Source organism: Excalfactoria chinensis, chromosome 10 (assembly GCF_039878825.1).
Source record: "Excalfactoria chinensis isolate bCotChi1 chromosome 10, bCotChi1.hap2, whole genome shotgun sequence".
In the NCBI taxonomy this organism is placed as follows: domain Eukaryota; kingdom Metazoa; phylum Chordata; class Aves; order Galliformes; family Phasianidae; genus Excalfactoria; species Excalfactoria chinensis.
This window is the reverse complement of record NC_092834.1, coordinates 322,134-348,252: the sequence shown is the minus strand read 5'-3', so window position 1 is coordinate 348,252 and position 26,119 is coordinate 322,134. Positions and strand designations below refer to the sequence as shown.

General features: G+C 59.2%; 5 protein-coding genes and 2 long non-coding RNA genes across 10 annotated transcripts; 4 read left to right on the top strand and 3 right to left on the bottom strand.

Annotated features, from left to right (window-relative positions):
* Positions 1-1,065: 1,065 nt before the first annotated feature.
* CIB1 (calcium and integrin binding 1) lies at positions 1,066-3,965 on the bottom strand. Its single transcript, XM_072345213.1, has 7 exons — positions 3,657-3,965; positions 3,413-3,447; positions 3,063-3,165; positions 2,487-2,640; positions 2,146-2,264; positions 1,980-2,068; positions 1,066-1,739 (listed from the first exon to the last, which is right to left on the bottom strand). The coding sequence occupies exons 1-7, from the start codon at positions 3,963-3,965 to the stop codon at positions 1,718-1,720; spliced, it is 831 nt and encodes a 276-aa protein (XP_072201314.1). The 3' UTR covers positions 1,066-1,717.
* Positions 3,964-5,079, top strand: GDPGP1 (GDP-D-glucose phosphorylase 1). The gene has a single exon (XM_072345212.1). It carries the CDS (start codon positions 3,964-3,966, stop codon positions 5,077-5,079), a length of 1,116 nt encoding a protein of 371 aa, XP_072201313.1.
* Positions 5,080-5,150: 71 nt separating this feature from the next.
* Positions 5,151-16,933, top strand: TTLL13 (tubulin tyrosine ligase like 13). 3 transcript variants are annotated; one of them, XM_072345203.1, is made up of 16 exons: positions 5,151-5,299; positions 5,757-5,797; positions 7,226-7,344; positions 7,875-8,005; positions 8,885-9,041; positions 9,299-9,442; positions 10,514-10,599; positions 10,742-10,967; positions 11,574-11,758; positions 12,711-12,899; positions 13,334-13,517; positions 13,807-14,004; positions 15,524-15,884; positions 16,088-16,291; positions 16,624-16,725; positions 16,795-16,933. In XM_072345203.1, exons 1-15 carry the CDS (start codon positions 5,151-5,153, stop codon positions 16,698-16,700), a joined length of 2,451 nt encoding a protein of 816 aa, XP_072201304.1. In that variant the 3' UTR covers positions 16,701-16,725; positions 16,795-16,933. The 3 variants fall into 3 exon arrangements, 1 of the variants encoding a protein (XP_072201304.1); XR_011904812.1 differs by lacking the exon at positions 16,795-16,933 and having other exon boundaries at positions 15,524-16,291; positions 16,624-16,721; XR_011904813.1 differs by lacking the exons at positions 9,299-9,442; positions 16,795-16,933 and having other exon boundaries at positions 15,524-16,291; positions 16,624-16,721.
* LOC140256605 (uncharacterized) lies at positions 9,300-11,743 on the bottom strand. Its single transcript, XR_011904815.1, has 3 exons — positions 11,610-11,743; positions 10,568-10,798; positions 9,300-9,439 (listed from the first exon to the last, which is right to left on the bottom strand). It is a non-coding gene; the product is annotated as an uncharacterized lncRNA (long non-coding RNA).
* On the bottom strand, positions 12,815-13,800 carry LOC140256604 (uncharacterized). Its single transcript, XR_011904814.1, has 3 exons — positions 13,522-13,800; positions 13,036-13,340; positions 12,815-12,944 (listed from the first exon to the last, which is right to left on the bottom strand). It is a non-coding gene; the product is annotated as an uncharacterized lncRNA (long non-coding RNA).
* On the top strand, positions 16,927-18,265 carry HDDC3 (HD domain containing 3). Its single transcript, XM_072345214.1, has 4 exons — positions 16,927-17,238; positions 17,361-17,416; positions 17,543-17,783; positions 17,968-18,265. Exons 1-4 carry the CDS (start codon positions 17,127-17,129, stop codon positions 18,114-18,116), a joined length of 558 nt encoding a protein of 185 aa, XP_072201315.1. The 5' UTR covers positions 16,927-17,126; the 3' UTR covers positions 18,117-18,265.
* On the top strand, positions 18,166-26,097 carry VPS33B (VPS33B late endosome and lysosome associated). Of its 2 annotated transcripts, none has more exons than XM_072345205.1 (23): positions 18,166-18,402; positions 18,473-18,553; positions 18,632-18,690; positions 18,770-18,819; positions 19,146-19,213; positions 19,409-19,454; positions 19,672-19,766; positions 20,114-20,218; positions 20,440-20,536; positions 20,625-20,702; positions 22,486-22,559; positions 23,139-23,225; positions 23,308-23,398; positions 23,798-23,872; positions 24,178-24,242; positions 24,309-24,363; positions 24,440-24,486; positions 24,656-24,788; positions 24,993-25,066; positions 25,322-25,423; positions 25,533-25,608; positions 25,676-25,783; positions 25,940-26,097. In XM_072345205.1, exons 1-23 carry the CDS (start codon positions 18,292-18,294, stop codon positions 26,017-26,019), a joined length of 1,857 nt encoding a protein of 618 aa, XP_072201306.1. In that variant the 5' UTR covers positions 18,166-18,291; the 3' UTR covers positions 26,020-26,097. The 2 variants fall into 2 exon arrangements, with proteins under 2 accessions (XP_072201306.1, XP_072201305.1); XM_072345204.1 differs by having other exon boundaries at positions 18,629-18,690.
* Positions 26,098-26,119: the final 22 nt, after the last annotated feature.

The following is a 26,119-nucleotide window of genomic DNA, read 5'->3' as shown; positions in this document are numbered from 1 at the left end:
TGTGCTGCTGCGCCTGCAGGTGTGGGACCGGGGCCCCTTCCCAGAGCTGGGCCCATCCCGTGGGCTGGCTCCTGTGGGCCAGGCATGCACGGCCGTGTGCGGGGCGGGTGTGATGGTGCATGGGGCTGTGTGTGTGGGGCTGTGCCAGCACGCAGCTCTGGAATGGGGATCCCTGTGACCCCCCAGCATAGGGTTTGCAGTGCTCTGCTGTTCTGAGGCCCCACTTGAATGATGGAGAGAAGCATCTCTAGAGCACAGTGCTTCTTATCTGCCCGGTGCCTGGGAAGCAGTGAGCTCTGCACCGAGCCAGCGTGCTGGGGCAGGCTTCCGTGGGACCCGCACTGCCTCACTCCTGCCAGGACAGTGTTCCCCACTTCCTGCCCAGCCTGTTCTGGGACATCAAAAAAGCCACCGGAGGCGTCGGCTGGTGCCGTGCCAGCAGACGTGGCCCCGCAGGCTGCAGCAGGAAGATAAGCATCATCACTGCAGGGCAGCGAGCTGGAAGGGCCCGCACTGCTGGGAGCAAGCAGCCGGGACGTGAGAAACAGCTGCGAGCTGGGGCTGGGGATCCAGCAGCACCGGGGATCCAGCAGCACCAGGCACTGCAGCCATCTCAGCATGGTGCTGCTGGGGAATGCTGCGGGCTCCCTGCTCAGAGCCGTTCCCAGATGGCAGCCAGCCAGCACCAACCCCGCTGGATGAACAGACACAAAGGGCCCTTGCGCTGCCCACAGCAAAGGTACTGCTTGCTTGCCCTGGATTTCCCTTTGTGCCTCCTGTTAGAGAGCGGAGCTCTTTGTGCAGTGCCTGCTAAGCACGCTGGGAATGGCCTCTGGTTCTCCCAGGGAGGGAGGGATCGTGCAGCAGGCTTCTTCCCCAGCAGGACTAGGACCTGTCTCCCTGCTGAACTGGGACTCCCGTTCCCAAGAGCTGCAGCTGGCTCAGGGCAGGGGGCTGGCAGGGGGCCACATCCCCAGCACCCTCTTGGCAGTGATCCTGCAGCACTCACACCCCGCTCTTCCCTCCCCCCACACGAGACAAAGGCCACTGGCAGCAGGACCAGGTTGGGGGTGAAACCAGAGCCCTTTATTTGTCCTCTCCAGCACACAAAGGAAGGGGGCCAGGCCCTGCCTGCTCCAGGCAAAGCACTGGCTGAGCATGAGCCTAAGGCAGAGAGGAAAGAACTGGAAAGTGAGAACAGACCCTGAGTGTATTGGTGCAGAAGCAAGGAGCACAGCCCCCATGCCCCAGGGCAGCAAAGGGACAGCACTGCTGGAATGGCACATCCAAAGTTCAATTGGGTTATTGCTTGGAGGGACTGCTCCCCAGGGTGCAGGAAAGCCCCATGGAAGAGCAGCAGAAGGCACATATGGTTCTGTGGCCGGTGAGAGGGGCTGTGCTCGATGCAATGTGGCATCTCTGTGCCTGCCCTGACACACCGCAGTGCTTGTGTGGGGTGAAAACGTGCTGCTGGGACAGCCGAGCTGCCGCCTGCGCTGGAGCCTCACGGGGCCGTTTGGACACCTGTAATGGACACCTGTAACGGAGCCCACCAGACACCGGGGGAGCAGAGTCCTGCCCTGGAGCACGGTGCGGCACTGCCAGGCTGGGGAGGAGCAGAGCCTTGGCTGCTCTCCTCAGAAGAAGAGGGAACATCTGAGATAACAAAGAGATGCTGCAGCTGGAGAAGCAGATCTGCAGGAGAGCCACAGGGCCCTCACAGGACAATCTTGAAGGAGCTGTAAGAGACACGACATGTTCTGCACCTCCTTGCTGCACGAGAAGTGGTTTGTGAGCAACCAGCACTCTGTGGACGTGCTGTGCTCCTGCATAGGTGAGTACAGTGCAGGAGGAAGTTCCTAAGGGAACTTCTAAGGGGTGGCCTTGCCTTGCTGCTCTGGTAAGTGCTGCCCCAAAGCCAGCACAGCAGCAGGGTGGGCTGACCCCTGGGGCCCCTCGTGCTGCTGGAAGCCACGTACCTCACAAAGTCTGGGGAGCGGGAGATGACATGCTGGAACTCAGAGAGGTTGATGGTGCCATCCTTGTCAATGTCGGACTCCTCCAGGACCTGCAGGAGAGACAGTGAGCAGTGAGCTCACCGGGGCTGGAACCTTGCAGTGCTCCCTGCCCAGCTCAGGTCCTCACGTTACGGATGAGCTGCTCCATCTCGGTGTTACTCAGCCGTGCCTCCTCGCCTTGCCCTGTCAGGCAGTTCACCAGCTGCTCCAGGTCCTTTCTGTCCAGGACCCCATCATCATCAAAGTCTTGGGGCAGAAGAAAGTGATCTTTCTGTGGGGCCCCTGTGACTCAGGTCACAAGCACCCATGCTGAGAGGGGGCTGGGACAACTCGTGGGCACAGCAGCTCCAAGTACAGAGGGTGTCCCCAAAGCTGCCCCGTGGGCACAATGAAGGCACTGCCAGCCCTTGCCGCCTGTTCCCAGCCATTGGGTGGGATCCCCGGGCACCACATCACACCCAGGGTTACCGAAGATGCGGAAGGCGTAGTTGGATTTGATGTCTGAGGTGGCAGCGTCACTGAAGACGCTCAGCATGTCCAGGAAGTCTTCGAAGGACATGCTGCCATCCCTGTCGGCGGCCGTGGAGAACACGTGGCAGATCCGGTGCTGGAAGGGGTTTGCCTGCCGAGATGGGGAAGGCTCAGTGCAGGGCGGGCACTGACCCACGAAGAGCGGAGCTCCACTCTGATCTCAGCCCGGCACAGCCGTGCCATCACACGGGGCCGTGCCATCACACGGGGCCGTGCCATCACACGGGGCCGTGCCATCACACGGGGCCGTGCCATCACACGGGGCCGTGCCATCACACGGGGCCGTGCCATCACACGGGGCCGTGCCATCACACGGGGCCGTGCCATCACACGGGGCCGTGCCATCACACGGGGCCGTGCCATCACACGGGGCCGTGCCATCACACGGGGCCGTGCCATCACACGGGGCCGAGGAAGCAATCCCCGGCGCCGCACGGCAAGCACGGAGCGCTCCCAGCACCGGTTGTGCTCAGCAGGTGAGCCTGCCCAGCCGCCCCTCTCCAGGTTCCGTACCCGCAGCTCCGGCAGCGTCAGGATCTGGCTCTTGGGAACGCGCACGGAGCGGGCGTTCTCCCTCTGCTCCTTGGGCAGCAGCTCACTGAACCTCTTGTAGGCACTTGGGGAGGTGAAAACAAGGGCCGCTCTGTGCGGGAGCGCGCGGACCCGGGCAGCACCGGCAGGGCCGGAGCCGCTCTCTCTCTCGGGCCGGGAGCTGCGCGCTCCGCCCGGCGGGGCCGCACCCGCGCACTTCGCACCCCGTCACGGAAACGGCCCGGCCCGGCCCCGCACCGCCCCCAACGGGGAGCAGCTCCCGGGAGAACGGCCGGGGCTGATCCCCCCTCCCGCAAAGCCCCGGCACTTACAGCAGGATCTCCTGCTTGCTCAGGAACGTCAGCTCCTGCGGGGAGAGCGCGGTCAGACAGGGGGCCCCGAGGGGAGCTGCTCCGCCCCGCACTCCTCCCGTCCCTCGGGTCCCACCGATCCGGGAGCTGCCCGGACACGGGACCGCAGATCGCCCGTCCCTCGGTCTCCCCCTCGGAGCTCCGACACGGCATTTCCCCCCCACCCGGTGCTCCCCACCCCACCCGTCACTCCCCCCTCTCCTACCTGGTACTCCCCCAGCGCCTCCCGCGGCAGCAGGCTGCTCGAGCCCCCCATGTCTCCCGGCGCCGCTTCCGCCCCGCACGTCGCTCCGCCGCTCCCGTGGCAACGTCCCGCCCCGGGGCGGGCACGCGCCGCACGTAGCGCCGCCCCGGCCCCGCGCGGCACCCGATGGGAGCGCAGGTACGTGGTGAGACGGGGCGGGAGAGCGGCGGGACCCGGGGCCGGGCGGAGCGAGCGGGGACGCCGGGGCCGGGGGCGGCCAACTCGGGCACGCGTTTCCTTTCGTGTCAGGTTCCGGGCGGCGCCGAGCATGGCGGCGGAGCGCGGCGAGCACCGGGAGCGGCCGCGGGACGCCCTTCAGGCCGAGGACTTCGTGTACCGCGAGGATGAGCTGATCCTGCAGGGCGTCGCCTGGCCGAGCGCCGCGCTGTCCCGCTTCGACCGGGCGCTGCTGGGGGCCTGGCAGGAGCGCATGGCGCGGGGGCTGTTCCGGTACCGCCTGCAGGAGCTGCCCACCCGCGTGCTGCCCGGCGCCATGCGGCTGCTGGCCCAGCTCAACGTGCCGCGCGCCACCGAGCGCAGGCGGCCGCAGCCGGTGCGGAGCGTGACGGAGCCGTTCAGCTCCCGGCACTTCAACTTCACGCTGATCCGCCCCGAGGAGCTGCTGCTGCGCATGCGCCGGGCACCGCCGGCGGACGGCGAGCTCCCGGGCGCGGAGCACGTGCTGGTGGCCATCAACGTCAGCCCCCTGGAGCGCGGCCACGTGCTGCTGCTGCCGGAGCCGGCGCTGCGCCTCCCGCAGATCCTCACCCCGCAGCTGCTCCGCGCGGGGCTGGAGGCGGTGCTGCTCAGCGCCCGGCCCGGCTTCCGCGTGGGCTTCAACAGCCTGGGCGCCTCCGCCTCCGTCAACCACCTGCACATGCACGGCTTCTACCTGGACCACCCTCTGCTGGTGGAGACGGCGCCGGCCGAGCCGCTCAGCCCCGCGCGGGGGCTCCACCTGCTGCTGCGGGTCCCGGCGCCGGCGCTGCTGTTCTACACGGCGGGCTCCGGGCTGGCGGAGCTGGCCCGGGACGCGTGCGGGGCGGCCGGCCGCCTGCTGGCCCTGGGGCTGGCCTACAACGTGTTCGTGACGCGGGGCGCCCCGCCGGAGGGCTCGGCCGGGCCCGGGCCGGGCGCGGGGCTGCGGCTGCTGCTGTGGCCCAGGAGGCCGCGCTTCGAGCCCGAGGAGGACGCGGCCTTCAACGTGGCGCTGTGCGAGCTGGCCGGGCACCTCCCGCTGCGCACGGCCGAGGCCTTCCGGGAGCTCGAAGAGGCCGAAGCGCTGCGCGCCATCCGCCGACCGCTGCTGCCGGAACCGGAAATGCGCCGCCTCGCGGCCGACCTGGCGCGGCTGTTGGAGGACTCGGCGGCTGCGGCCACGTGACCGCTCCGGGGCCGCTCTAGCCGGCCGCGCCGAACTCTCGACGGTCGAGCGGAGACCGCTGCCCCGTCGCCATGGGAACGGCGGCGGTCTCGAGGGGCGCCATGGAGGCCGGGGGCGGCGGCGGGAGGGCGGCAGCTCCGAGCGGATCCGCTGCCCCCGGGGACGAGCCCGGAGCTGCCGCCTCCAGCCCGAGACCGCGAAAGAAGCGGAAGAAGTGCAGGCGAGTGCGGCGGGGGGAGGCGGCCCCGGGACGGCCCGAGCCCGCAGCCCGCGGCCTGTGTCCGTCTGTGTGTCCGTCCGCCCGGGCCGTGCTGCGCACATAAAGCCTGTCTGTGCGCACGCCGCGTTCCTGTGTCTGTTGTGGGGCCCGCACCGAGGCCGCCCGGGGGGGCTTTGCGCCTGGGGGAGGCCGGGCCTGCTCCCCTCGGGGCCGGGATCCTGCGGGCCGGGCGGAGCCCGAGGAGGAACGCGAACTGCCCCGAGCGTGGTGCAGCCTCCAAAGGAAGGGCGCGGGCTCGGACCCACTTGCCACACAGCCCGTAGCAACGGGTGGGATGGGGCAGTTAGCTCTGTGGGCTGTGAGTAACGAGTGTGGCAGAAGGCAGTTGTGTTCACTCCCCTTGGGACGGTGTGGTCTCCTCACTGAGCGGCTCTTGTGTCATCTCTTTCAATTCCAGCATCCCATCCATTAACCTGACCAACTGCAAGTACGAGAGCGGTAAGTCACAGGATGCGTCCCTTTGGATCAGGCCAGCAAGCCATGCAGGTGGCTGCTCAGCCAGCAAGGAGTGCTGGTGTTGAATTTGAGCTGCAGAGTCACTTTTGTGTTACATGTTTACTGTCTGTAAGTGACTTGGATCCCTGTGAACATTCTACACTTTGGGGTGAGGAGCTTGGTGCTTTAAAGAGACCCAAACTGCATCAGCACTGCAAGCCCTCATCACCCTGTACATCTGTATGACCCACGTTTCTGCTAAAATTGGTGAGAAGGGTTTTGCCAGAGACGGTTACAATGCAGGACCTGAGCTTAGGGAAATGCAGTGAGAGCTACAAGCAGTTCAAGCTGAAGCAGGTGGTGCAGCAGGCTGGATCAGTGCCTGCAGTATCTCTTTGATATTCATCCCCAATGACATGCTCTAGGTAGCTGCTTCACGCTGCTGTCTCGCTCTTCTTTGCTGCCACAAGCCATTTCTCAAAAGGACAATTTGATGGATGTTATTAGTCAATTTGCTAATGACTACCCTAGCATTACTGCCATGTTTGCATCGCTAAAGGTCACAGTCTTGTCAGCTGCGTGAGGAATGCTGTTCCCACCCAGAGCAGCACGTGTTTCACCTGCGGCCATGCTCAGGCACACTGGGGATGGGAGGTAGATGACGATCCACGACAGAGTGTGGCAATGTGAGCTCCATAGCCAAAACGGTTTCCTGCCCACCTTCAGAGCTCTGGTGCCTGGGGCTGCTCTTTGTGGTGCTGCTGTGCTGTGCTTGGTCAGCCCAGAATGAGCAACAAGCCAACAGACAATGCATGGCGGCTGGGTTGTGATAGAGGAGGGCTCCAACAGCCTCAATAGCATGTGGGCTGTTGGGCAGTTTGGGCCACCTGGCTGTGGGTGTGTGGAAAGATGGAGGCTTCTGACTTAGAGCTGCCCCTTGTGTTTTCCGACTGGCTTCAGTTTCACAGCATGGTTCCTTTAGCAGCTCCCCAGCTCTGTAAGAACAAATTCAGTACTGGAACCAATACTAATCATTCCAGCAACAACCTTCCACTCCAAAGCTCATGCATTGTGTTACTGATTGGCCTTTGATTTTGAAGGTGAAACTAACACCTTTCAAAGACTTGTCTCTAACTGTGTGGCATCAAACCCAGGGCAGATTCTAAGCCTACTGTAATCTAGAACCCCAAGGAAGGGGACTTGTAGGGCCTATGGTTCCCAGTGTGCCTGCAGGAAGAAGCTGGCAAGTTTAGCTGGGTAGAGTTTGTGTGTCTGAGATCTCCTGAAGGGTCCTGCTTAGACCTTGTCACCCCTGCGGGCATCAGTGCAGCTTGAAGGGTTCTGCCCACCCTCCCGTTTACTCGGAATTTAACTGTCCCTGGCAGTCGTATCTTCTTCCCGGACCTTTGTCATGTGCTTCCTTCCACACAGTGCGCCGTGCTGCACTCTGCTGTGGGCTGAAAGAAGTGGGAGAAAACGAGGACTGGACGGTGTATTGGACTGACTATTCAGTCTCTCTGGAACGTGTCATGGAAATGAAACGCTTTCAGGTAAATTCCCCTTGAAAAGGGTGCCCGGCAGGAAAAGCTCAGGAGAGGAGGACGAGACGGAGCTGTTAATGAAACAAAGTGTTGCAGAACAAAACTGACGTGTCTAAAACTAGCACTTGTGCCCCACATTCTCTGTGTTGGTCCCAGGGTGCGCAGGTTCATCAGTCACTGCTTCTGTTGTGTCTCTGTAGCAGCGCCATCAGTAACAGTCTGACAGTCAGTGGGGAGCTGGAAAGCTGCCAGCCCCTTTAATGTAGAGTGAAATAAATGATTCTTGCTGACAAACTGCTCCCTTTCAGAAGCTGCAGTATTGTAGGAAGGCAGAGCTTCAGGGCTGAGATGGAATGAGCAGATAAATCACACTGGTGAAGTCAGATAAAGCAGTTAGTGTAATCTTGTCCTTCAGCAGACGTTCAAGGCAACGACTGACCCAGCTTCCTGTTCTGCGTGCTTGTTTCTCCATGCAGTGGCTTTCCTTGACCTCAAGGATTATCACTGCTGATTCTGTTTTTCTTCTGCACCTCTTCCAGAAAATCAACCATTTTCCGGGCATGATAGAGATCTGCCGTAAGGACTTGTTGGCTCGCAACCTTAACCGCATGCTCAAACTCTTCCCCAAGGAGTACAATATTTTTCCCCGTACGTGGAGCCTGCCAGCTGAGTGAGTGATACACATTAATGCAGCAGAGAATAGGGATGTGGAATCAGGAAGTGAGAAGTGCTGTGCTTGACAGCTAGGGCTTGGATGGAATTATGTCCCCTACAATGTTTGCTGTGCTGAGTGGCCAAAGAGCTGAGTCTTGGGAGAGGGACCCGCCCTGAAAGCCAAAGGGCAGGATGAGAAGCAAAACATCTGTTGTGTGTCTGGGGAACGTCCTTCTGCTCCTCACTGTGAACAGCAGAGGTAACTGCAGAGGCTGGGTTCAGTGCCCACCACTCACACAAGAAGGGTCAGCATGGCTCCCCATTTCCCTACATTTTATGCCTAGTACAGAGACAGTGTTCCTCCATCCACGGCAGAATAATTAACTGGCACGTGGGCTTGACTCTTCAAGGCATCATACTCCCAATGGAGCTGCTTTTGAAGACCAACCACATAATGTGATATATGAGTGCAGCTTGTGAGTCTCTTAGAGCATCCTGGCTGCAGCCTCCTGAACACTTGCTGATGAGCTGGAACAAAAGGGGATGTAAGGACTTGTGACCTCCTCCTTTGTAGGCAGTGTTTTATTTTTCCCCGATCCCTCTGTGGCAGCAGAGCCAAAATCTTCACTGGCTTCTGTACAAATAGTACTGACTGTTTCCCATGAAGCTCTGGTAGAGGTGGAAATGTGTGCAATAAAAACATGAAACTAGAAGAGCATTGTCAGGTTGTGCAAGGACTAAATAAGAGCTGATGTAAACTAGGAATTGCTGTACTATATTTTTGCTGCAGAACTTAGGTCTGTTAGAAGCATGATAGTTTGGATGCCTATATGTTACCGGAGAGATGAGGGACTCGCTTTCTGCAGCATGTAACAGTCACCCCTTCATTGTACAGCTATGGAGAGTTCCAGGCCTACAGACGCAGGAGGAAGAAAAGGACATTCATCTGCAAGCCAGACAGCGGCTGCCAAGGTCGAGGTATCTTCATAACACGTAATCCAGAAGAGATCAAACACGGAGAGCACATGATCTGTCAGCAATATATCTCTAAGGTAATGGGGACTGTCCTGAAACACAGGTGAAGGTCTGCAGCTTCCTAGCTTTTCCCACACCCTGCCTCCTCCTTGTGTCCTTTGCCCCGTGTCTCTTGAATCTGCCAGGGCGCAGCAAAAGCTTGTCTTCCTCCTCACTGCTGAGCTGCAGGAAGTGGTGCCGGCAGTGCAGGTGGAGCAGCTCGCCTTGAGGAATCAGCAGTAACACCCAGCAATGTTCCCTTATCTCACGCTTGCTCCTGCCTTTTTCCTCACAGCCTTTCCTTATTGATGGCTTTAAGTTTGACATGCGTGTCTATGTGCTGGTCACATCTTGTGACCCACTGAGGATTTTTGTCTACGAGGAGGGTCTGGCCCGGTTTGCCACCATGAGGTACATCAATCCCAGCAGGAGAAACCTGGTAAAAAAAAAAGAAAAAAGGGGAGGATTAAAAAAAACTCGTGTAGTGTCTGTAGCTTTTAATCCCTAATTTGTCCTGGGGGCATTCCAAGGCAGGGACTGGTAGGTTTGATGGGACTCGGTTTTCTATTTGCCCACTCTCTCCTCCCTCTGCGCCTCCTCCACACAGAAGGTATTTCGGGAGTGTCTGAAGTACGGCTACTCCCAGGTCCCACATCTGGGCTTTTCAGCGGCGTTATCACAGAATCTTGGAGCTGTCTGGATTTGGAGGATCCTAGGAAGGCCTCAGGTCCAGCCTTCTGCTCAAAACTGGGCTAACAATAATTTCAGATTTGATTTATTCAAGGTTTCACCCAGTTGGGTAATGAAAGTCTGCACAGATGGAGACTCCACAGTGTCTCCAGGCAACACTGCTACTGCTTCTTGCCTTTGTGAGTCTTGTTGGGTCTGTACCATTCCCTGTCTGCTCGTACCTCAGGCACAGATCTGGGGCTTACCTGGTGGTAGTGGAACAGCCTAGGAGACAATGAGGGGAAATGGGAAAGGAAGGAAGGAAAGTACAGACCGTGACAACACCCCTTTCTAAGTAGGGGTCCGTAGTGTATAAAATCTCTAAAGAACTAAAATCTCTAAAGAATCTAGTGTCAGATTGTGGCATTCTGGTCACAGTCTAGTGTGAGATACACTTCTCCCAGAGCTGCACGCTTACGTGCCCTCTGTCACTCCAACACATTTATGTCTTGGAGAGGTCTTCTGCTTCACATGAACAAAGAGCACGAATCTGCAGAAATGTGCTGCAGCTTCTGTCCTTGTTTAGTGGTGAGGTTACAGCTGCAATAGTGTCTGTGGAGCCGACTCCTGTGCTCTACCCAAGAGACAGTGGCGTGGAGCAAGTGGAGCAGTTAGCTCTTACTTCTGGTTAGAGAGTGAATCACCAGCTGAAAGCCATTGCTACAGAGAGGAGGTAAAAGTGGGTGAAGCTGGTGGCTAGATTAGTACTAATGAAACTGTTGTTTCTATTTATACTCTGCAATTAAGTGTAAATGAAGGTCTCTTGTGGTTCCTCTCTCAGGGTGATATCTGCATGCATTTGACCAATTATGCTATCAACAAACGTAATGCTAACTTTGTCCAGGATGACACGATGGGCAGTAAGAGGTATAGTCTCGTCCAGGTACCGCAGTGCCCTGTGACATCCTGCAGGAAAGCTGCAATGGGGACTCTTGTTTACTTCCACCTTTTTTTGGGGTGAAGCGTGACATCAGAGGTGAGCTCTTATCATCTCCTGTCTTCCACACAGGAAACTCTCCACCCTGAATGCCTGGATGATGGATAACAGCTACAACACAACAAAACTCTGGGAAGATATTGAAGATATAATTATAAAGACGCTTATTTCAGCTCACCCTGTGGTGAAGCACAATTACCAAAGCTGCTTTCCTAACCACACTACCAGCTGTGCCTGTTTTGAGATACTGGGTTTTGATATTTTGCTAGACAGAAATCTGAAACCTTGGCTTCTAGAGGTGAGGAAGAAGTCTCCTGCTGTGTTGAAGCAGCTCTGAAAGTAGCAGGCAGTTGAAAGCTTGCTTGTGTGGAGGAAACTCGAGAACAAGGGCTGGTGGGCTAAACAGAACTTATTTGATTAAACTAGGCCACCTCACTCACAGAATTATACAGGTTATAAAGACAAGTGGCCAAACAACCTTCTGCAGGCTGAGCAACTTCAATCCACCAGATCTAAGATCCTGTTCCCTATACACCTTCTCTAACAGCAGGAAGTTTCCTGAGCCTCAGTGCTTCTCAATCTGTAACAGTATCCTGAATTTATGATAGCTGCCCTATTCTTGCAGTCCCGTGGGGGCACAGAGGCTGAACAGCCTGCAGTGTGGATGAGCATCGTACTGTAGGAGGGATAGAAGGACAGAACCAGATGCTGTGCACACCCTCTTGCTTTCAGCCACTGTTCTGGGGGAGAATATCAGTTGGACTCAATCCTTGTGGGTCCCTTCCAACTCAGGATATTCTTTGATCAATTAAAAGAACACAGGGGCAGGCTGAGGCCAGCAAGCTTGCTGCAGGCAGCAGAGTGCTGGGAGTTGCCAGGTTAGATGAGCTGTTTGTTTTGGCAGGTGAATCACTCTCCCAGCTTCACCACAGACTCTCACCTGGACCGTGAGGTGAAGGATGCTCTTCTGTTTGACACCATCAACTTGATAAATGTGCATGCCTGTAACAAAAGGAAAGTGATGGAGGAAGACAAACAGAGGGCAAAGGAACGACTCCTCCAGGGCCATCGGACTCCTCGTGTATCCAGGTATTGCTCTTTCCAAAACTACTGCAGGTCCCTAGTGAGGAAAAATGGGGCTCTGACACTTACCTGAGGCCATGGCTCTGTGCAGACTCTGACAGAGCTCACCCAAGCCATCTGTACTCTGGACAGGAAGAGCCTGTCCAGAACTGATCCCAGAAGAGATCCGGGACTCCCTGTGCTATGATCCCTGGGCTTCCGCATAGAGCGGCATGTCCTCACGTCTTTCAGTGCTTGTCAGGCTGTGCCAGCATCCCTGGTCTCACAGTGACTCTCAGAGGACAGGACATAGCACTGCTTCAGGGGCAGGAACACCCCAGGGCACAGGGCCCTTCTCCAAAGCAGGATTTCTTTCCCAGGGTTGAGCGTTTTCCCACCCTTCTTTGCCTGCATGCCCTTTCATGATTTATTAATCTGCATGGCCACTCGAGGCCATTTTAGATGAGGCTGCTGCCCGGGCTTTTCCTGCCGTGCAGGGTAAGGCAGGAACTGCCTCCAGCTCCCATTTCAATTAGGAAACATGAGAAAACTGCAGGCTGGAGAAGCTGAGCTTGTTACCCAGTACACTTCGTGTCTGTGCAGCCTCCACTGCTCCGAGCTCCCTGCTGGCTGGAGAGCTCCCAGCTGAGCATGGAGTGGCAAACACTCTTTGTACATGCACACTGTAATTGAGCTTCTCTGGCAACCAGCTTGGTTGGGTGAAAAGGCCGAGGGGCACGGTGTGATCCTGGCAGCAGGGGAGACATCTGAGAATGCTCCACCAGCATTCACCATGTAGAGAATGAAGAAGTGGGAATTGTTGGATCTCATCAGTGAACCTGTGTGAAACAGGCTCTCAGATAGGGAAAGACAGGAGCAAAAAGCTAGCTATGGCTGTTGTCTCTCAGTAAAATACCTTGAGCCTCCCAGCACAGCTCCCTGCCTGCCTGTGCTTTCTGTGCTTTCTCCTGGTTTGCAGACATGAGGAGTCAGAGAGCAGCCAGGCAGCCTGGCTCTCTGAGGCTGAGGATTATGAGAACTCCCACCTGGGCAGCTACCGGCGCATTTACCCAGCATGTGGAACTGACAAGTATGAGCCATTTTTCAAGCAGAGCAGCTCCCTCTTCAAGGAGACGGCATCATCCAAAGCACGAGAGGAGTGTACCAGGTACATTCAGACACTGCTTCGTGGGATCCTTTCTTGGGAGTAAGTCTGTTGTTTAAGGAAAGTAAGCAAGTGGTGGAGAGCTGGATACAGGAGAGTCTGCTTGTACTATGTTGCCATGGCAAAGCAACTACTGTACCTTTGAGAGGCAAATGCAGTATTCCATTGGAATCTGCAGGTACATGTTGAAACATCCTCCGCTCTTCTCCCCGTTCTTCTCCCCGTTCTGGCAGGCACAGCCTAATTCATGGGCATTTCTTAGAGCAGTGAGAGGCTCCCTTAAAAGCACTCCTCACCCAGTTCTTGGCACACTTCCTTTATAGTCTATTCACTACAGAACTTCTCTGCAGTAAAATGTTCTCAGACTGAAGTCTGTGCACTGCTTTGCTATTATGCCTCTTATGGAACCAGTGACCAAGACAACTCTTCTGTGGCAGGCAACAACTGGAAGAAATCCGCATAAAGAAAGAAAAGATAGAAGCTGTTAGCAGCAAGAAGAAAAAAGAGAGGAAAGAAGGGCTGCAGGGAGAGTCAGCCACAGACAAACCCACGATTCATAACAAAACCCCAGCTTCTGCAACCCACTTCAACTACAGAAGCACGAAGATGTGGGATAAAAAGGTACCTTGTTTTTGTCTGTGCTCATCCATGGGGTATCAAAGGCAATCCGCGGCTCTAGGAACAGTACTGGGCCGTGGGGATCTCCTGAGGAGATGAGGCCCCTCCGTGAAGTCCAGGGAGGGCTGATGGCTTGTAACAGGAGGCACCTGTAAGCACCAGTGCTGCCCTTCACTGCTGTGCCAACCAGAGGGATTTTCATCCTACTCTATCCCGAGGTCTGCAATTCTCCGCAGGGCTCAGGGCTGTTTGTAGTTCAACTTTGCTGTAACTGGTGTGTTTCTTTCCTAAGATGGAGCATGTGCAGTATGACTCCATGCAGCCCCAGGATATTCTGGAAAACGAAGAGAAGAAAAGAGTGCTTGCTCTTGCGAGGCGTAAGAACCTTATCCAAGGCCTGGGCATCGTAGATCAGCTCTCCCAGATGCTTCCCACAGCTGAGAAATCATCTGACACCCAGAGAGCTTGCACTGTTACCTCCGAGATTCAGGTAACTGAAGAGTGCCCAGATCATTCTACGAGGCCATCATAGGAGACCATCATTTGCGGGAGGAGGTGGCTCATTTAAATGAGATCCAACGTGCTGTCTGGGTCCTTGGGTCTTTGTCTCTTTCTAAAAGGGTACGCTGGAGGCATGCCAGTCACCCACACAGAAACCATGGGCACCTTTCCTCAGAAGGTCCATCTCATTCCTCTTTCAAAAGACAGACCGATAATACTGTCTTTTGCAGTCCCCCACATGCAGCACAGTGTGGGCAGCTTGTTCAGGGCCGTAACGTGATTCTCCTGTCTAAATAAGATTAATTCCTGGGTAGGAGTTCTCGTGAGCTACGAGCACTGAAGTGCTAAGAGCATGGTAAAGAAGCACAAACAACAAACGAGGTCTGAAGGGAAGCGTGTGGAAATGCCTAGAAATATCCTTCAGTGAATTCTGTACTGCAAGCAGTGCCTCTTCCCAAACTGCCTGCCCTCTGCGTTACACAGCCTCCACCCAAGGAAGGTGAAGAGCCCACCACCACAGGTTTCCTGGCAGCACATGTGCTGGAAACACCAGAGCTCAGTCCTCGTGTGGGGCTTCCCCTTCACAGTCACATTCGCTCTGCAAGAGCTCACTGTAGTGTAAGCCCTTGGCTTTGCCACTGTTGTGTCCTGGATTATTTCAAGGTGCACAGCTGAGATGAGGAAATCTGGGCTGTGCAGAGATTGCACCAGGGGAAAATTTGGAGCTAGATTTGCTTACCTACAGTTCCCAATCCAGGCCACAGGTGCCAATGTTCTAAAATGAGATGATGAGAAAGCCAGCAATCTGTTGTCACTGGACTCCAGTGGGCTGTAAGGGAGCTGCTGGTGGCTGACAGCTGATAGGTGGGGGAAGTGCTAACTAGTTGGTGAAAAGCCTTGCAAGGTCCCCTCCCAGGGCTACCATGGGCTCCCATAAAGGCCTTCCACTCCTGCTTGAAAAGACAGCCCACCTCAGAAGCATGCTGACAAACTCCGGATACCAGAGTTGCAGGGATTCTATGGGATGCAGGAGTATTCGAGTACCTTACAGCAAATTGCAAACAGTCCCTTTAATTTAACCAAAGAAGTGTAAGATGTGATTTGATCTGTAAGAATGATGGTAGCTGCCTTTTATGCTCCCAGACAAAGCAAAGCAGAACCCGAAACCATGAGTTCCGCCCAACCTCTGAGCAGATCTTTTCAGAAGCAAAGGGCTGCACAGGGCTGGGTCAGGTCCTTCATCACTGGAGTCTCCCCACAAAGCTGTGGTTTTCTTTCCACAAACCCTGCTGCAGCTCAGGGCACTGTTATGGGCGCTGCATGGGAGTCTCAGCACTGCTGCAGGCAGATCGGATGCGGCCCACCTGGATGATCTGAATCTAAGTGTGAGGTGTGCTTAGGAGAGGAAATGCAGGGAGATGTGTAGTGAGCACCGGCAGGGAAGGCTTCCTTCCTGCTTCTCATCAAGGTCTCCAGAGCTAAGCCACAACCGTTTTCTCTCCTTCCAGACGCAGTTTCTTTGGGACACGCTGCAGGCACGGCAGCCTGCCCCATTGATGACCATCATCCCCCTCTCGTTACCACGAGGCACCGTGTGGCCTTCAGGACAGCCGTCTGCTCGCAAGCACAGCAGCAGGGCACAGCTGCTGGCTGCCCAGCACCCTGCCCCGGGCACCCTCTTGGTTCAAGGGCAGAGCATCCCTTTCCAAGAGCAGCACGCGGTGCGGTGCAGCCCCCAGCCCCAGGACAGGGGCTACCCGTGGAGCCGGGCCGCAGCGCCAGCAGCAATTACCCAGTCCTGCACTAAAACCAGGGGAAGGCTGACGAGTGCCTGGCAGCTCTCTGCAGCCAGAAGCAAGGCGGAAGGATGTGAGTGTGCATTATCTCACTTTGGTTCTGCTTTTGCGTGCTTTGCGTGCAGAGCTATGGGCAGAAGTTCTGATGCGCTGGGGTGGGAGAAGCAGGAGGGCTGGATGGGACTGTTCCACGGTTTGGGGGGCGGGGGAAGCACCCGCAGAGCACAGCGGGCCGCTGCTGGGTGGGTGCCCACGCCTCTGTCTGTGCTCCCGCAGGTGACATCGGACAGCCGTCCTACGCAGGCGTTGCTCAGCCCGGCTCGATGGGACGCGTGGCCCGCGCAGACAAGGCGGTGGGGGACGGCAGCTGCAGCGCCGTGACCGCCCACCGGTTGCTCGTAGCCTCCGCCGCCCTCGTGCTGCACAGCCGAGCCACGCGCTGCGCCAGCGCCGCCAGTTTCCGCGACGTGAGAAGCGCAGGTGATGCGGCGTGCGGGGGGTCTCAGCCCGCTCCGAAAGGGGCGGCGGCTCCGCCCAACCCCGGGATCCCTTCCCTGCACCGCGGGACCCGCTTCAGCCCGGCCAACCCCGGGCGCTTCCCCCGCCCCGCGGCCGCCCCCGGCCCGCCCCCCTCGTGCGATGGCGGCGCTGCTGCGGCGCGCTCTGCGTGCGGCCGTGCTGCTGGACGCGGCCCCGCGGCGGGCGGCGGCGACGCGGAGCGGGGATCGGGATGAGGCCGAGAGGTGGTACGGGACGGCGGGGCCCGATCCGCGGCCGGGAGGAGCGGGGCGCTCACGCGTCTCTCCCCGCAGGGCACGGAGGCGGCGGGCGGCGGCGCGGCTGCGGCGGGAGCTGGGAGCGGGGCGAGGCGCCCCCGAGCGGACGCTGACCTGGGAGGCGATGGAACAGATGCGGTGAGGGGCCGCGCCGGGCGGGAAGGGACGAAACCGGAGCGGTACGTGCTGAGCGCGCCGTGCCCGCAGGTTCCTGCGGCAGGAACTGGCCGAGGAGTGGCCGCCGCAGCGCCTGGCCGACGGCTTCGGGGTCAGCCTGGACGTGGTGCGCAGGGTGCTGCGGGGCCGGAGCCGCGTGCCGCCCGCACGCCGCCTGCGCCAGGACGCGCGAGCGCTGCGCGCCGCCCCGCCGGACCGCGCTCCCCCCGCCGGCACGGAGGTGCGCACCCCGGACGGCTCGCTGCTGTACCGCCTGCCGCGGGGCGGGGCCGGGCCGCAATAAAGCGCTGACCGGGTTCGGCTCCGCCCGCTGCCGCCGTTTGCGTATTTCCCGGCGCGCCGGCGCAGCCCTCGCTGCGGTCATGGCTTCGGACGCGGCGCGGCTGCTGGAGGCGGCGGATTTCGCGGCCTGGAAACACCGCGAGCAGCGGCGGAAGGACCCCGAGGGCACCCCGTACATCAACCACCCCATCGGTGCGGCCCCTCCCGGCCCGGCGCCGTCCCCCCACCCCGACCCCGAGCCCCGGGGGACGCTCCCGTCCGGGCCGGCCCCCGCCCCGCCCCCTCCGCTCCCCTCCCGACGTGTCCCGTTCCAGGCGTGGCGCGGATCCTGGCGCACGAGGCGGGAGTCACGGACATCGTGGTGCTGCAGGTACCGGTCGGCGCTGCCGGTACCGGTCGGTGCTGCAGGTACCGGTCGGTGCTGCCGGTACCGCCTGATCGGGGCAGACGCGGAAGCCGCCCGGCCCGCCTCGATCCCCCCCCCGTGCCCCCGTAGGCCGCGCTGCTGCACGACACGGTGGAGGACACGGACACGACGCTGCCCGAGATCGAGCAGCGGTTCGGTGCCGCCGTGCGCCGCGTGGTGGAGGAGCTGACGGACGACAAAGCGCTGCCCAGGGCCGAGCGGAAACGGCTGCAGGTGGAGCGCGCGGCGGGCAGCAGCAAGAGCGCCAGGCTGGTCAAGATGGCGGACAAGCTGCACAACCTGCGCGAGCTGCGGCGCGCGACGCCAACGGGTGCGGTGCTGCAAACGGTGCAAACAAGCGGCTGCAAACAGACGGCTGCACGCAAACAAACGGCTGCACACAAACATCTGCACGCAGCTCCGCACACCCGCAGCTCCGCCCCGGAGCCGAGGGGCGCGGATCGGACCCGGGCGATCCCCGCGCCGGAAGTGACGCAGCGCGCGTGTCCCCGCAGGGTGGTCCGAGGAGCGCGTGCAGGAGTACTTCCGGTGGGCGGCGGAAGTGGTGGAAGGCCTGCGCGGGACGAGCCCGCCGATGGAGGCGGCGCTGCAGCAGCTGCTGGAGGAGCGCGGCGTGGAGCTACGGCCGGGAACGGGGCCATAAGTGCGGGGAACGGGGCGATAAACGGGGCAATAAACATGGCGGGCGCATCTCCTTCCTGGTTGCCGCGGGCGCTTCCGGCTCGGGTCACGTGACCGAGGTGCTTCCGGCGCGCCAGTTCCTTCGCCGTTCTGCTTCCGGCGCACCCCGGTCCCCGCGGTTCCGTTCCGGGCCCGCCATGGCCTCCAGCTCCGCGGCCTCCACCGCGCGGCGCGACGCTCCCGAGCCGCCCGACTTCGGCGTCCTGAAGCGGCTGGCGCGGGACCAGCTCATCTACCTGCTGGAGCAGGTGCGGGGCGGGGGCGGCTCCGGGTGGGGGTCGGGCCGCACCGGCTCCATCCCGCCGTGTCCGCCCGCAGCTGCCCGGCAGGAAGGATCTGTTCATCGAGCCCGACCTGATGAGCCCCTTGGACCGCGTCGCCACCGTGTCCGTGCTGAAGGTGCGGCGGGTTCCGGGATCGGGGCTCGGGGCCGCCGGCTCCTGTCGCTGACGGCCCCGCTCGGTCGCCCCGCAGCAGCACGAGGTGGACAAGCTGTACCGGGTGGAGAACCGGCCGGCGGCCAGCGCCAGCGACCAGTGAGTGCCGCCCGGCGGGACGGACCGGCCGCGCCCGCAATGCGGCGTTGGGCCTCACTCGCTGTCGCGCCGTTCGCAGGCTCTGCTTCCTCGTGCGGCCGCGGGTCCGGACGATGCGGCTCATCGCAGGTGAGTCCGGCGGCAGCTCCGTGTCCCGCACCGGGTCGCGGCCCCTCCCGGCCGGTTCGCGATCCCCGGCTCCGCGCTCCGGGATGGCCGGGATGTGGCACGTGGCTCAGCCCGCACCGCCGGCACGTTCCCGCAGGACGCCGCCACTCCCGGGCTGGAAACGGCCCCGCGCCCCGGCTCTTTCTGCCCCGGCTCTTTGTGCCCCGGGTGCTGCGAGTTGCGGTGCCGGTGCCGCTGCCCCACGCCTCGTCCTGCACGACAAGCTGCGGCAGTTCGGGCTGTCGGGCGGCGCTTACAGGGTCTGCGCTTACGTGTGTCCTTTGTAGACATGGTCAACGCGGACAAGATGTCGGGCAGGAGCCGGAAGTACAAGATCATCTTCAGCCCCCAGAAGGTCAGTGCTGCTCCTGCCCCCTTGGCCCGGTCCGACCCTCCGCTCCTGCCAGCGGTTCCGGTTGTTTCTCACCCAGGGCCGTTTTGCTGCAGTCAGGTGTTACGTGTCGCCCGGGCAGCAGATAATGCTGTCTGTTACAGGAGCTCTTTTCTGCCTCTGGTGCAGCGTGACTCAGGAGCCCTCCTTGTTTTGCAGTTCCATGCCTGTGAGATGGTGCTGGAGGAGGAGGGCGTCTTTGGCGGTGAGTAGGACTGCGGTGCCCCGCGCTGTTCCCTCACAGCACTCTGAGCTGCACTGAACCCCAGTGCCGGGATCTCCCGAGAGGAGCAGCGGTTCTGTCCCTGCCTGGGCAGAGGAAAGGACGAGTCCCCCTGGACCCATCTCTGTTTGCCTCCTCGGCGTGAGGAGCTGCTGGGATTCCTGGGGCTGACTGCCGTCTTTTCCTGCCCCGCGCTCAGATGTCACCTGTGACGAGTGGTCCTTCTACTTGCTCCCCCTGGATGAAGATATCATCAGTATGGAGCTGCCCGAGTTCTTCCGGGACTACTTCTTGGTCAGTAGGGATGGTCTGCTGCCTTCTGCCTGTGGGATGGCTGCCCTTCTGTTGCTTGTCTCTGGGCCCAGGCTAGGAGGGCAGCTAATGTCCTGCTCAGTCCTCCCAGCCCTCACTGCAGCCTGCTGCCTTGGGGAGGATTTTGCTTGGGGCAGCCACTTGGACGTGCTGTGGTGGCTCCTCCTGAGCAGCACTGGGCACCCGGCTTGTTCCTATGTGTGTGGAGTGGGACCGAGCCCACCGACCCCCAGCTTTGCTTCGTGTCTGATTGAGGCTCCCAGTGCACGCAGTTATTTCCAGTCCAGCCTGCACAGGACCGCATCCTAATGCTGTTGTGCTCCCTACAGGAGGGAGATCACCGCTGGATCAACTCAGTAGCCCGAGCCCTGCAGCTGCTGAACTCCCTGTACGGGCCATTCAGCAGGGCTTATGGGATTGGGAGGTGTGCCAAGGTAGGTACGGTGGGGCTCATGCCCTGCTCTCATTTCTGGAATGGAGGTTGGTGGAGTGCCCTGATTCCTGTGCCTGAGCTGAGGCTGCACAGGGGGAGCTGCAGCAGCACCCCCTGCATGGCTGGGGACTGTACTGACACCCAGCCCCAGCTGTGTGCCGCAGCTCTTAGAGAGCCGAGGGCTGCCCTGTCACAGGCATTGGCACAGCTTTCCCCTCGCAGATGAGCTATGAGCTGTGGCGAGACCTGGAGGAGGAGAGCGACAGTGATGGGCAGGGTAGAAAGCCAGAGATTGGGAACATCTTCCTCATGGACAGAGGTAAGGGCTGGTACCGGCCGGAGCGAGAAGATGCAGGACTGGGCCTGGCAGGGGGAAGTGCCTGGGCAGCAAATGGGTCTCGTTGCAGACATTGACTACGTCACAGCACTGTGCTCCCAGGTGGTGTACGAGGGGCTGGTGGATGACACCTTCCGCATCAAGTGTGGTAAGTGGTGGCATCAGTGATGGGTGGCGTGGGGCTCTCCTGAGGTGCAGATCTGTTTGATCTTTGTTACTTCTCGAGCCTTATTAGTCCTACAGGGGTGTGCCTCTGGCCATCCCGAAAAGGTGTCTGTTAATACCAATAAGTATCTGAACCCCCCTTTTCTCGGGAGTTTTGAGAAATCAATTTGCCACTGTTGTCCTGGGTAATTTCCTTTCCCTATCTGCCCTTGGGTGACTTTATGACCTGACTTGGGGTTATTTTGTAAACAGATCTCGCATTGTTGTGTCACCTGCCTAATTGTGGAATACAAGTTACGGGCAATTATCCTTTGGGCTAAATATTTATGCAGTGCCTCCACTCCCCAGTGAGTTTTTCTGTGTTCAGCCATTATCACTGCCCACAATCTAGCCGTGGGAATAATGATTTTACCTTGTGGGGTAGTAGCCCATCCTCCCTCTCCCACTTGCCCTCCTAGATCTTCTATGAGAATTTTATCATAGTATCACAGTATCGTGCGAGTTGGAAGGGACCTTAGAGATCATCGAGTCCAACTCCCGGGATTTGAGCCCTCTAGTGTAGCATCCATGGTTTCCAGGCAATCGTGCGATACTGGTTCTCCCGAGGTTCCACTAAGGAAGGATGCTGGGTTAACAGTATTAGTTACTAATATTTCCACGTCATCCTGTTCCATCAGGGTAGCTTGATACTTAAGGAGTCTCTGCGGTGAGAACCAGTGCCCGCCCTTTACTTCTAACACAGTTGAAACAGTGTGAGATGTCAAGACTGTGATTTTCTGCCCTAAAGTAAATTTACGTGCTTCCTGAATGTTTAACACCAGCGCAGCTACTGCTCTCAAACAGCTCGGCCACCCCCTGCTTACTTCATCCAGTTGTTTAGAAAAGTATGCTACTGCCCTTCGATAAGGCCCCAAGTTCTGAGCCAGGACTCCCAAGGCTATTCCTTGTTTTTCATATGAGAATAGCCAGAACGGTTTTGTTGTGTCTGGCAATCCTAAGGCAGGAGCCTGCATGAGCTCACGCTTTAGCTGTTTAAAGGCTCTTCTGTTTTCCCCATCCCACGTGGGAATTTTGGGGTTAGTTTTTAAAAGTGCAAAGAGTGGTTTTACCACAAGTCCATAGTTATGGATCCAGAGTCGACACCAGCCTGTCATTCCCAGGGATGTGCGCAGCTCCTTTGCAGTCCGGGGCTCGGGGGTCTGACAGATGGCTTCTTTCCTCGCTGTTCCCAGCACCCTTACTCCTGCTGTGATTTCGTAGCTCAAATAGACTACCTGTCGTTTGGCCACCTGGGCCTTCTGTGGGGAGACTCGATACCCGTTAAGCCCCAAAAAGCTCAGTAGACTGATAGTCCATGTTACGCACTCTTCTTCCGTTTCAGTAGCTATTAATAGATCATCTACATACTGTAACTGTTACACTTCTGTATGCCATTAACAACTACACTTTCTTATACCACCAAAACAGTTTACCACTATTTCTACCCTCAGTTAATGATTCATACTGCACATGATGTAATGATGTAGAATATTGACAGCAACAACACAAAACCATGACACACGGGCTGCCTAGAAAGGCTGTGGATGCCCCGTCCTTAGATGTGCTTATAATTCTGGATGGGGCCTTGGGCAGCCTGGTCTAGTGGGGAGTGTCCCTGCCTATGGCTGGCAGTTTGTAACAAGGCCTTTAAGGTCTTTCCAACTCAGACCACTCTGTTGTTCTGTGATTCACGCTGTGGTTCTGCAGCTCTTTATCTTTCTCTGCAGGGAGTGTGGATTTTGGGCCAGAAGTCACCTCTTCTGACAAGAGCATTAAGGTGCTGCTCAATTCCCAGGACAAGGTAAGTCCTGCTTACGTGGCAGCAAGCCTTTCTGGTGCTCTGAGGGGCACCGGGGGGAGGCTGAGCAGAGGTTGGCTGGGCGCCGCTGGGTCTGAAGGCTTCAGTTGTGATGGGCCACGTGTGGAGATGGAGAAGGGAGAAGCAAAGTCTGTGGGCACAGCCTGACCCCTATGGTCAGCACCACCCCTGTGGTCAGCACCACCCCTGTGGTCAGCACCACCCCTATGGTCAGCACCACCCCTATGGTCAGCACCTCTATGGTCAGCACCATCTCTATGGTCAGCACCACCCCTATGGTCAGCACCACCCCTATGGTCAGCACCATCTCTATGGTCAGCACCATCTCTATGGTCAGCACCACCTCTATGGTCAGCACCACCCCTATGGTCAGCACCACCTCTATGGTCAGCACCACCCCTGGGGCAGAGCTGAGTTGTGCCCGGGGGCAGCACCTGCACTGGTGGGTGCAGCCTCTTCTCACTGTCGGTCAGGGCAAGCGCTGGCTCCTGGTTGGGCTGTGCTGCCCTGAGCTGAGCTGTGGCGGGGCAATTAGCTCCGGTGCTGCCGCGCTTTCTGCAGATCTTCAGCCAGATTCGGAATGAACATTTCTCCAGCGTGTTTGGCTTCCTGAGCCAGAAATCTCGCAACCTGCAAGCGCAGTACGATGTGAGTATGGCCTCCTGCTGAGGGCTCCCTGCCATCACCCCTCCGCGGCTGGGTTACTCCCTGGATGCTCTCACTTCCACAGCGCCGCCAGGGGATGGACATTAAGCAGATGAAGAACTTTGTCTCCCAGGAACTGAAGGGACTAAAACAAGAGCATCGCCTGTTGAGTCTGCGTAGGTGCTGGGACAGCAAGGAGGGGGAGGCCCCAGCTGCTGCAGTGGGTGCCTGGGCCTTAGGGAAGTTCTGGGGGAGTGTTGCAGGGCCTGGTAGACCCTGAGAGGAACAGAACATCTGAGCTGTGAGCAGGGCAGCAGAGGGTGTTGTTGCATGCGCTTGCCTGCGGTGGGACTGCATGCAGAGCCTGTTACAGGCGCACGGTGTTAGAACCGCCGCTTGCAACACTGGAGGACCCGGGTTCGAATCCCCCCTGTGGCACAAGTGGTACAAGTGCTGCTCTGCTACACTAGAGGGCTCGAATCCCGGGAGTTGGACTCGATGATCTCTAAGGTCCCTTCCAACTCACACAATACTATGATACAGCTCCAAAGTGGAAAACTCTCTTGGCTGTACAGATATAGGTGCCTGCGAGTCCATCATGAAAAAGAAAACCAAGCAGGACTTCCAGGAGATGATCAAGGTTGAACACGGTGAGGACCGTTCCCCGTTGCCTGTTGTTGCCCCCATCCTAGCTCTGGCTCTTCCACCCTTGCTCTGGCGCCAGCCTCATTGCCCCACGTCTGGGCTGTCTCACAAGTTGGGTGCCCCCTCCAGACCTTTCATGCTGGGGTGTGTTTGTGAGGTCCCCGCAGGGCTGACACACAGCAGGCAGGCAGTCCAGTATTGCAAGCATTTCCCTGAGGCTGGGGGGAGGCTGAGGCCAGACTCTACCTCAGCTAGCTGGTGAGAGCCCCAGTGATAGGAGATCAGTGACCGCCTCTCCCCCCCCCCACAGCTCTACTGGAGGGATTTGACATCCGGGAGAGCACCAGCTTCATCGAGGAGCACATTGACCGGCAGGTAAGAGCCGTGCTGCGGGGCCGTACGAGGGCTGGCAGCCTGCTCATGGCACCCACTGCAATGCAGGTGTCCCCTATTGAGAGCTTGCGCCTGATGTGCCTGCTGTCCATCACGGAGAACGGTGAGGGGGAGTCGGGGAGCTTGGTGGACGTCAGCACTGGGTGTGTTGCATTCAGCTCACCACGGCGTCCCCACAGGTCTCATCCCCAAGGACTACCGCTCCCTGAAGACCCAGTACCTGCAGGTACTGACCTGGGGCACTGGGCTGCAGTGCTCACCAGCAGCTGTCTGAGCAGGGGCTGCCCGCTCTGCTGAGTCACACGAAACGTCCTGCTGGGCTCCTGCGTGTCCTTGAGAAAGTGGCACGCTGCTCCTTGCACTGCTCTGTGCTGATCTGCCCGCTCCCTCCTCAGAGCTACGGGCCTGAGCACTTGTTGACCTTCCACAACCTCAAGCGCATCGGGCTGCTGACTGAGCAGGCAGCTGGGGAGACCCTGACAGCGGTGGAGAGCAGAGTCAGCAAGCTGGTGACCGACCGAGCAGCGGGTGAGAGCCGGCACTGCAGGAAACCCAGAGCAGGATGGCGCATCAAGGGGCACCGCTGTGCAAAGAGGCACGGCGCGGCCCCACAGCTGGCACTGCTGCCCCATTGCTTCCAGCAGTGCCTGCACAGCCGCCCTCAGCACGGCTCGTGTGCAGTCACTGCGGTGCATCCAAAGGCTCTGAGCCATTTATTGTCTTGTTTTCCAGGAAAAATTACAGATGCATTTAATTCCTTGGCCAAGAAGAGCAACTTTCGAGCCATAAGCAAGAAGCTGAGCTTGGTACGTCCCCTGGGGTCTGCTGGGCCGAGTTGTGCCCAGTCTGTGCCTGACCCCCAAGGCTCTAACGCCCTCAGCTTCCATCCACGCACACGCACTGCCCAGGAGCTGGGCTGCCGCTGGGTGCCTCAGCTTGCCCCGCCAGCCGCAGCTGCTCTGGCCGTGCTGCGAGGGCAGCTCCTGCTGCTGGCCCTGCCTGGGACTCAGCCCGACCCAGCCGCGCCTTCGCCGTCAGTATCAAGTGGTGCTTCCCCGCAGATCCCGCGTGTGGACGGCGAGTACAACCTGAAGGTGCCCCGGGACATGGCCTACGTCTTCAGCGGGGCCTACACGCCCCTCAGCTGCAAGATCATCGAGCAGGTGAGACCCCTCGGTGCTGCCCGGACCCGAGCGCCGCCTCGAGCCCCGCGGGGTTGGGCCGGGCTGCACCGCTCCGCACGGAGCGACCCGAGCCCGTCCTGCCCCGCAGGTGCTGGAGCGCCGGGGCTGGCAGGGCCTGGAGGAGGTGCTGCGGCTGCTGAACGGCAACGAGTTCGCGATGGCTGGTAGGGCGCGGGGCGGGGGGCGGTGCTGGAGCCGGGGGCGGGTGGTGGCACAGTGTGCGGCCTGCAGACGGAGCCACGGAGGACGGAGCGGCACAGCGGGTGGTGCTGGTGGTGCTGCTCGGGGGGTGCAGCTACTCGGAGATCGCAGCGCTGAGATTCCTGGGCAAGGAGAGAGGTACGGAGCGGGGCGGTACGGTACGGTACGGTACAGTATGGTACGGTACGGTACGGTATGGTACAGTATGGTACGGTACGGTACAGTACAGTACGGTACAGCAGCGCGGGCAGCGCGTCGTGCCGGCTGTGAGCCGCCCTGTGGTGCCGCCCGCAGGCTGCCGCTTCATCTTCCTGACCACCGCCATCACCAGCAGCGCCCGCCTGATGGAGGCCATGGCCGAGCACAAGGCGTGACACCGAGCCGGGGCCGGGCGGGTTGTGCGGGCTGTGGCGCCCCGTCCCGCTCAATAAACAACGCCGCTCCTGCCCGCCCCGCCCGCTTTGTCCGGTTCGT

Coding starts and splice junctions, on each gene's coding strand:
- GDPGP1 (XM_072345212.1), top strand. CDS start 3,964: ATGGCGGCGGAGCGCGGCGAGCACCGGGAGCGGCCGCGGGACGCCCTT.
- HDDC3 (XM_072345214.1), top strand. CDS start 17,127: ATGGCTTCGGACGCGGCGCGGCTGCTGGAGGCGGCGGATTTCGCGGCC. Junction 17,239..17,360: donor GTACATCAACCACCCCATCG/GTGCGGCCCCTC, acceptor GTCCCGTTCCAG/GCGTGGCGCGGATCCTGGCG. Junction 17,417..17,542: donor CGGACATCGTGGTGCTGCAG/GTACCGGTCGGC, acceptor GTGCCCCCGTAG/GCCGCGCTGCTGCACGACAC.
- CIB1 (XM_072345213.1), bottom strand. CDS start 3,965: ATGCTCGGCGCCGCCCGGAACCTGACACGAAAGGAAACGCGTGCCCGA. Junction 2,641..3,062: donor TGACGCTGCCGGAGCTGCGG/GTACGGAACCTG, acceptor CCATCTCGGCAG/GCAAACCCCTTCCAGCACCG. Junction 2,069..2,145: donor TGGAGCAGCTCATCCGTAAC/GTGAGGACCTGA, acceptor TCTCTCCTGCAG/GTCCTGGAGGAGTCCGACAT.
- VPS33B (XM_072345204.1), top strand. CDS start 18,292: ATGGCCTCCAGCTCCGCGGCCTCCACCGCGCGGCGCGACGCTCCCGAG. Junction 20,703..22,485: donor CACCTTCCGCATCAAGTGTG/GTAAGTGGTGGC, acceptor CTTTCTCTGCAG/GGAGTGTGGATTTTGGGCCA. Junction 23,399..23,797: donor GCATCGCCTGTTGAGTCTGC/GTAGGTGCTGGG, acceptor TTGGCTGTACAG/ATATAGGTGCCTGCGAGTCC.
- TTLL13 (XM_072345203.1), top strand. CDS start 5,151: ATGGGAACGGCGGCGGTCTCGAGGGGCGCCATGGAGGCCGGGGGCGGC. Junction 5,798..7,225: donor CAACTGCAAGTACGAGAGCG/GTAAGTCACAGG, acceptor CCTTCCACACAG/TGCGCCGTGCTGCACTCTGC. Junction 15,885..16,087: donor CAGAAGCAAGGCGGAAGGAT/GTGAGTGTGCAT, acceptor GTGCTCCCGCAG/GTGACATCGGACAGCCGTCC.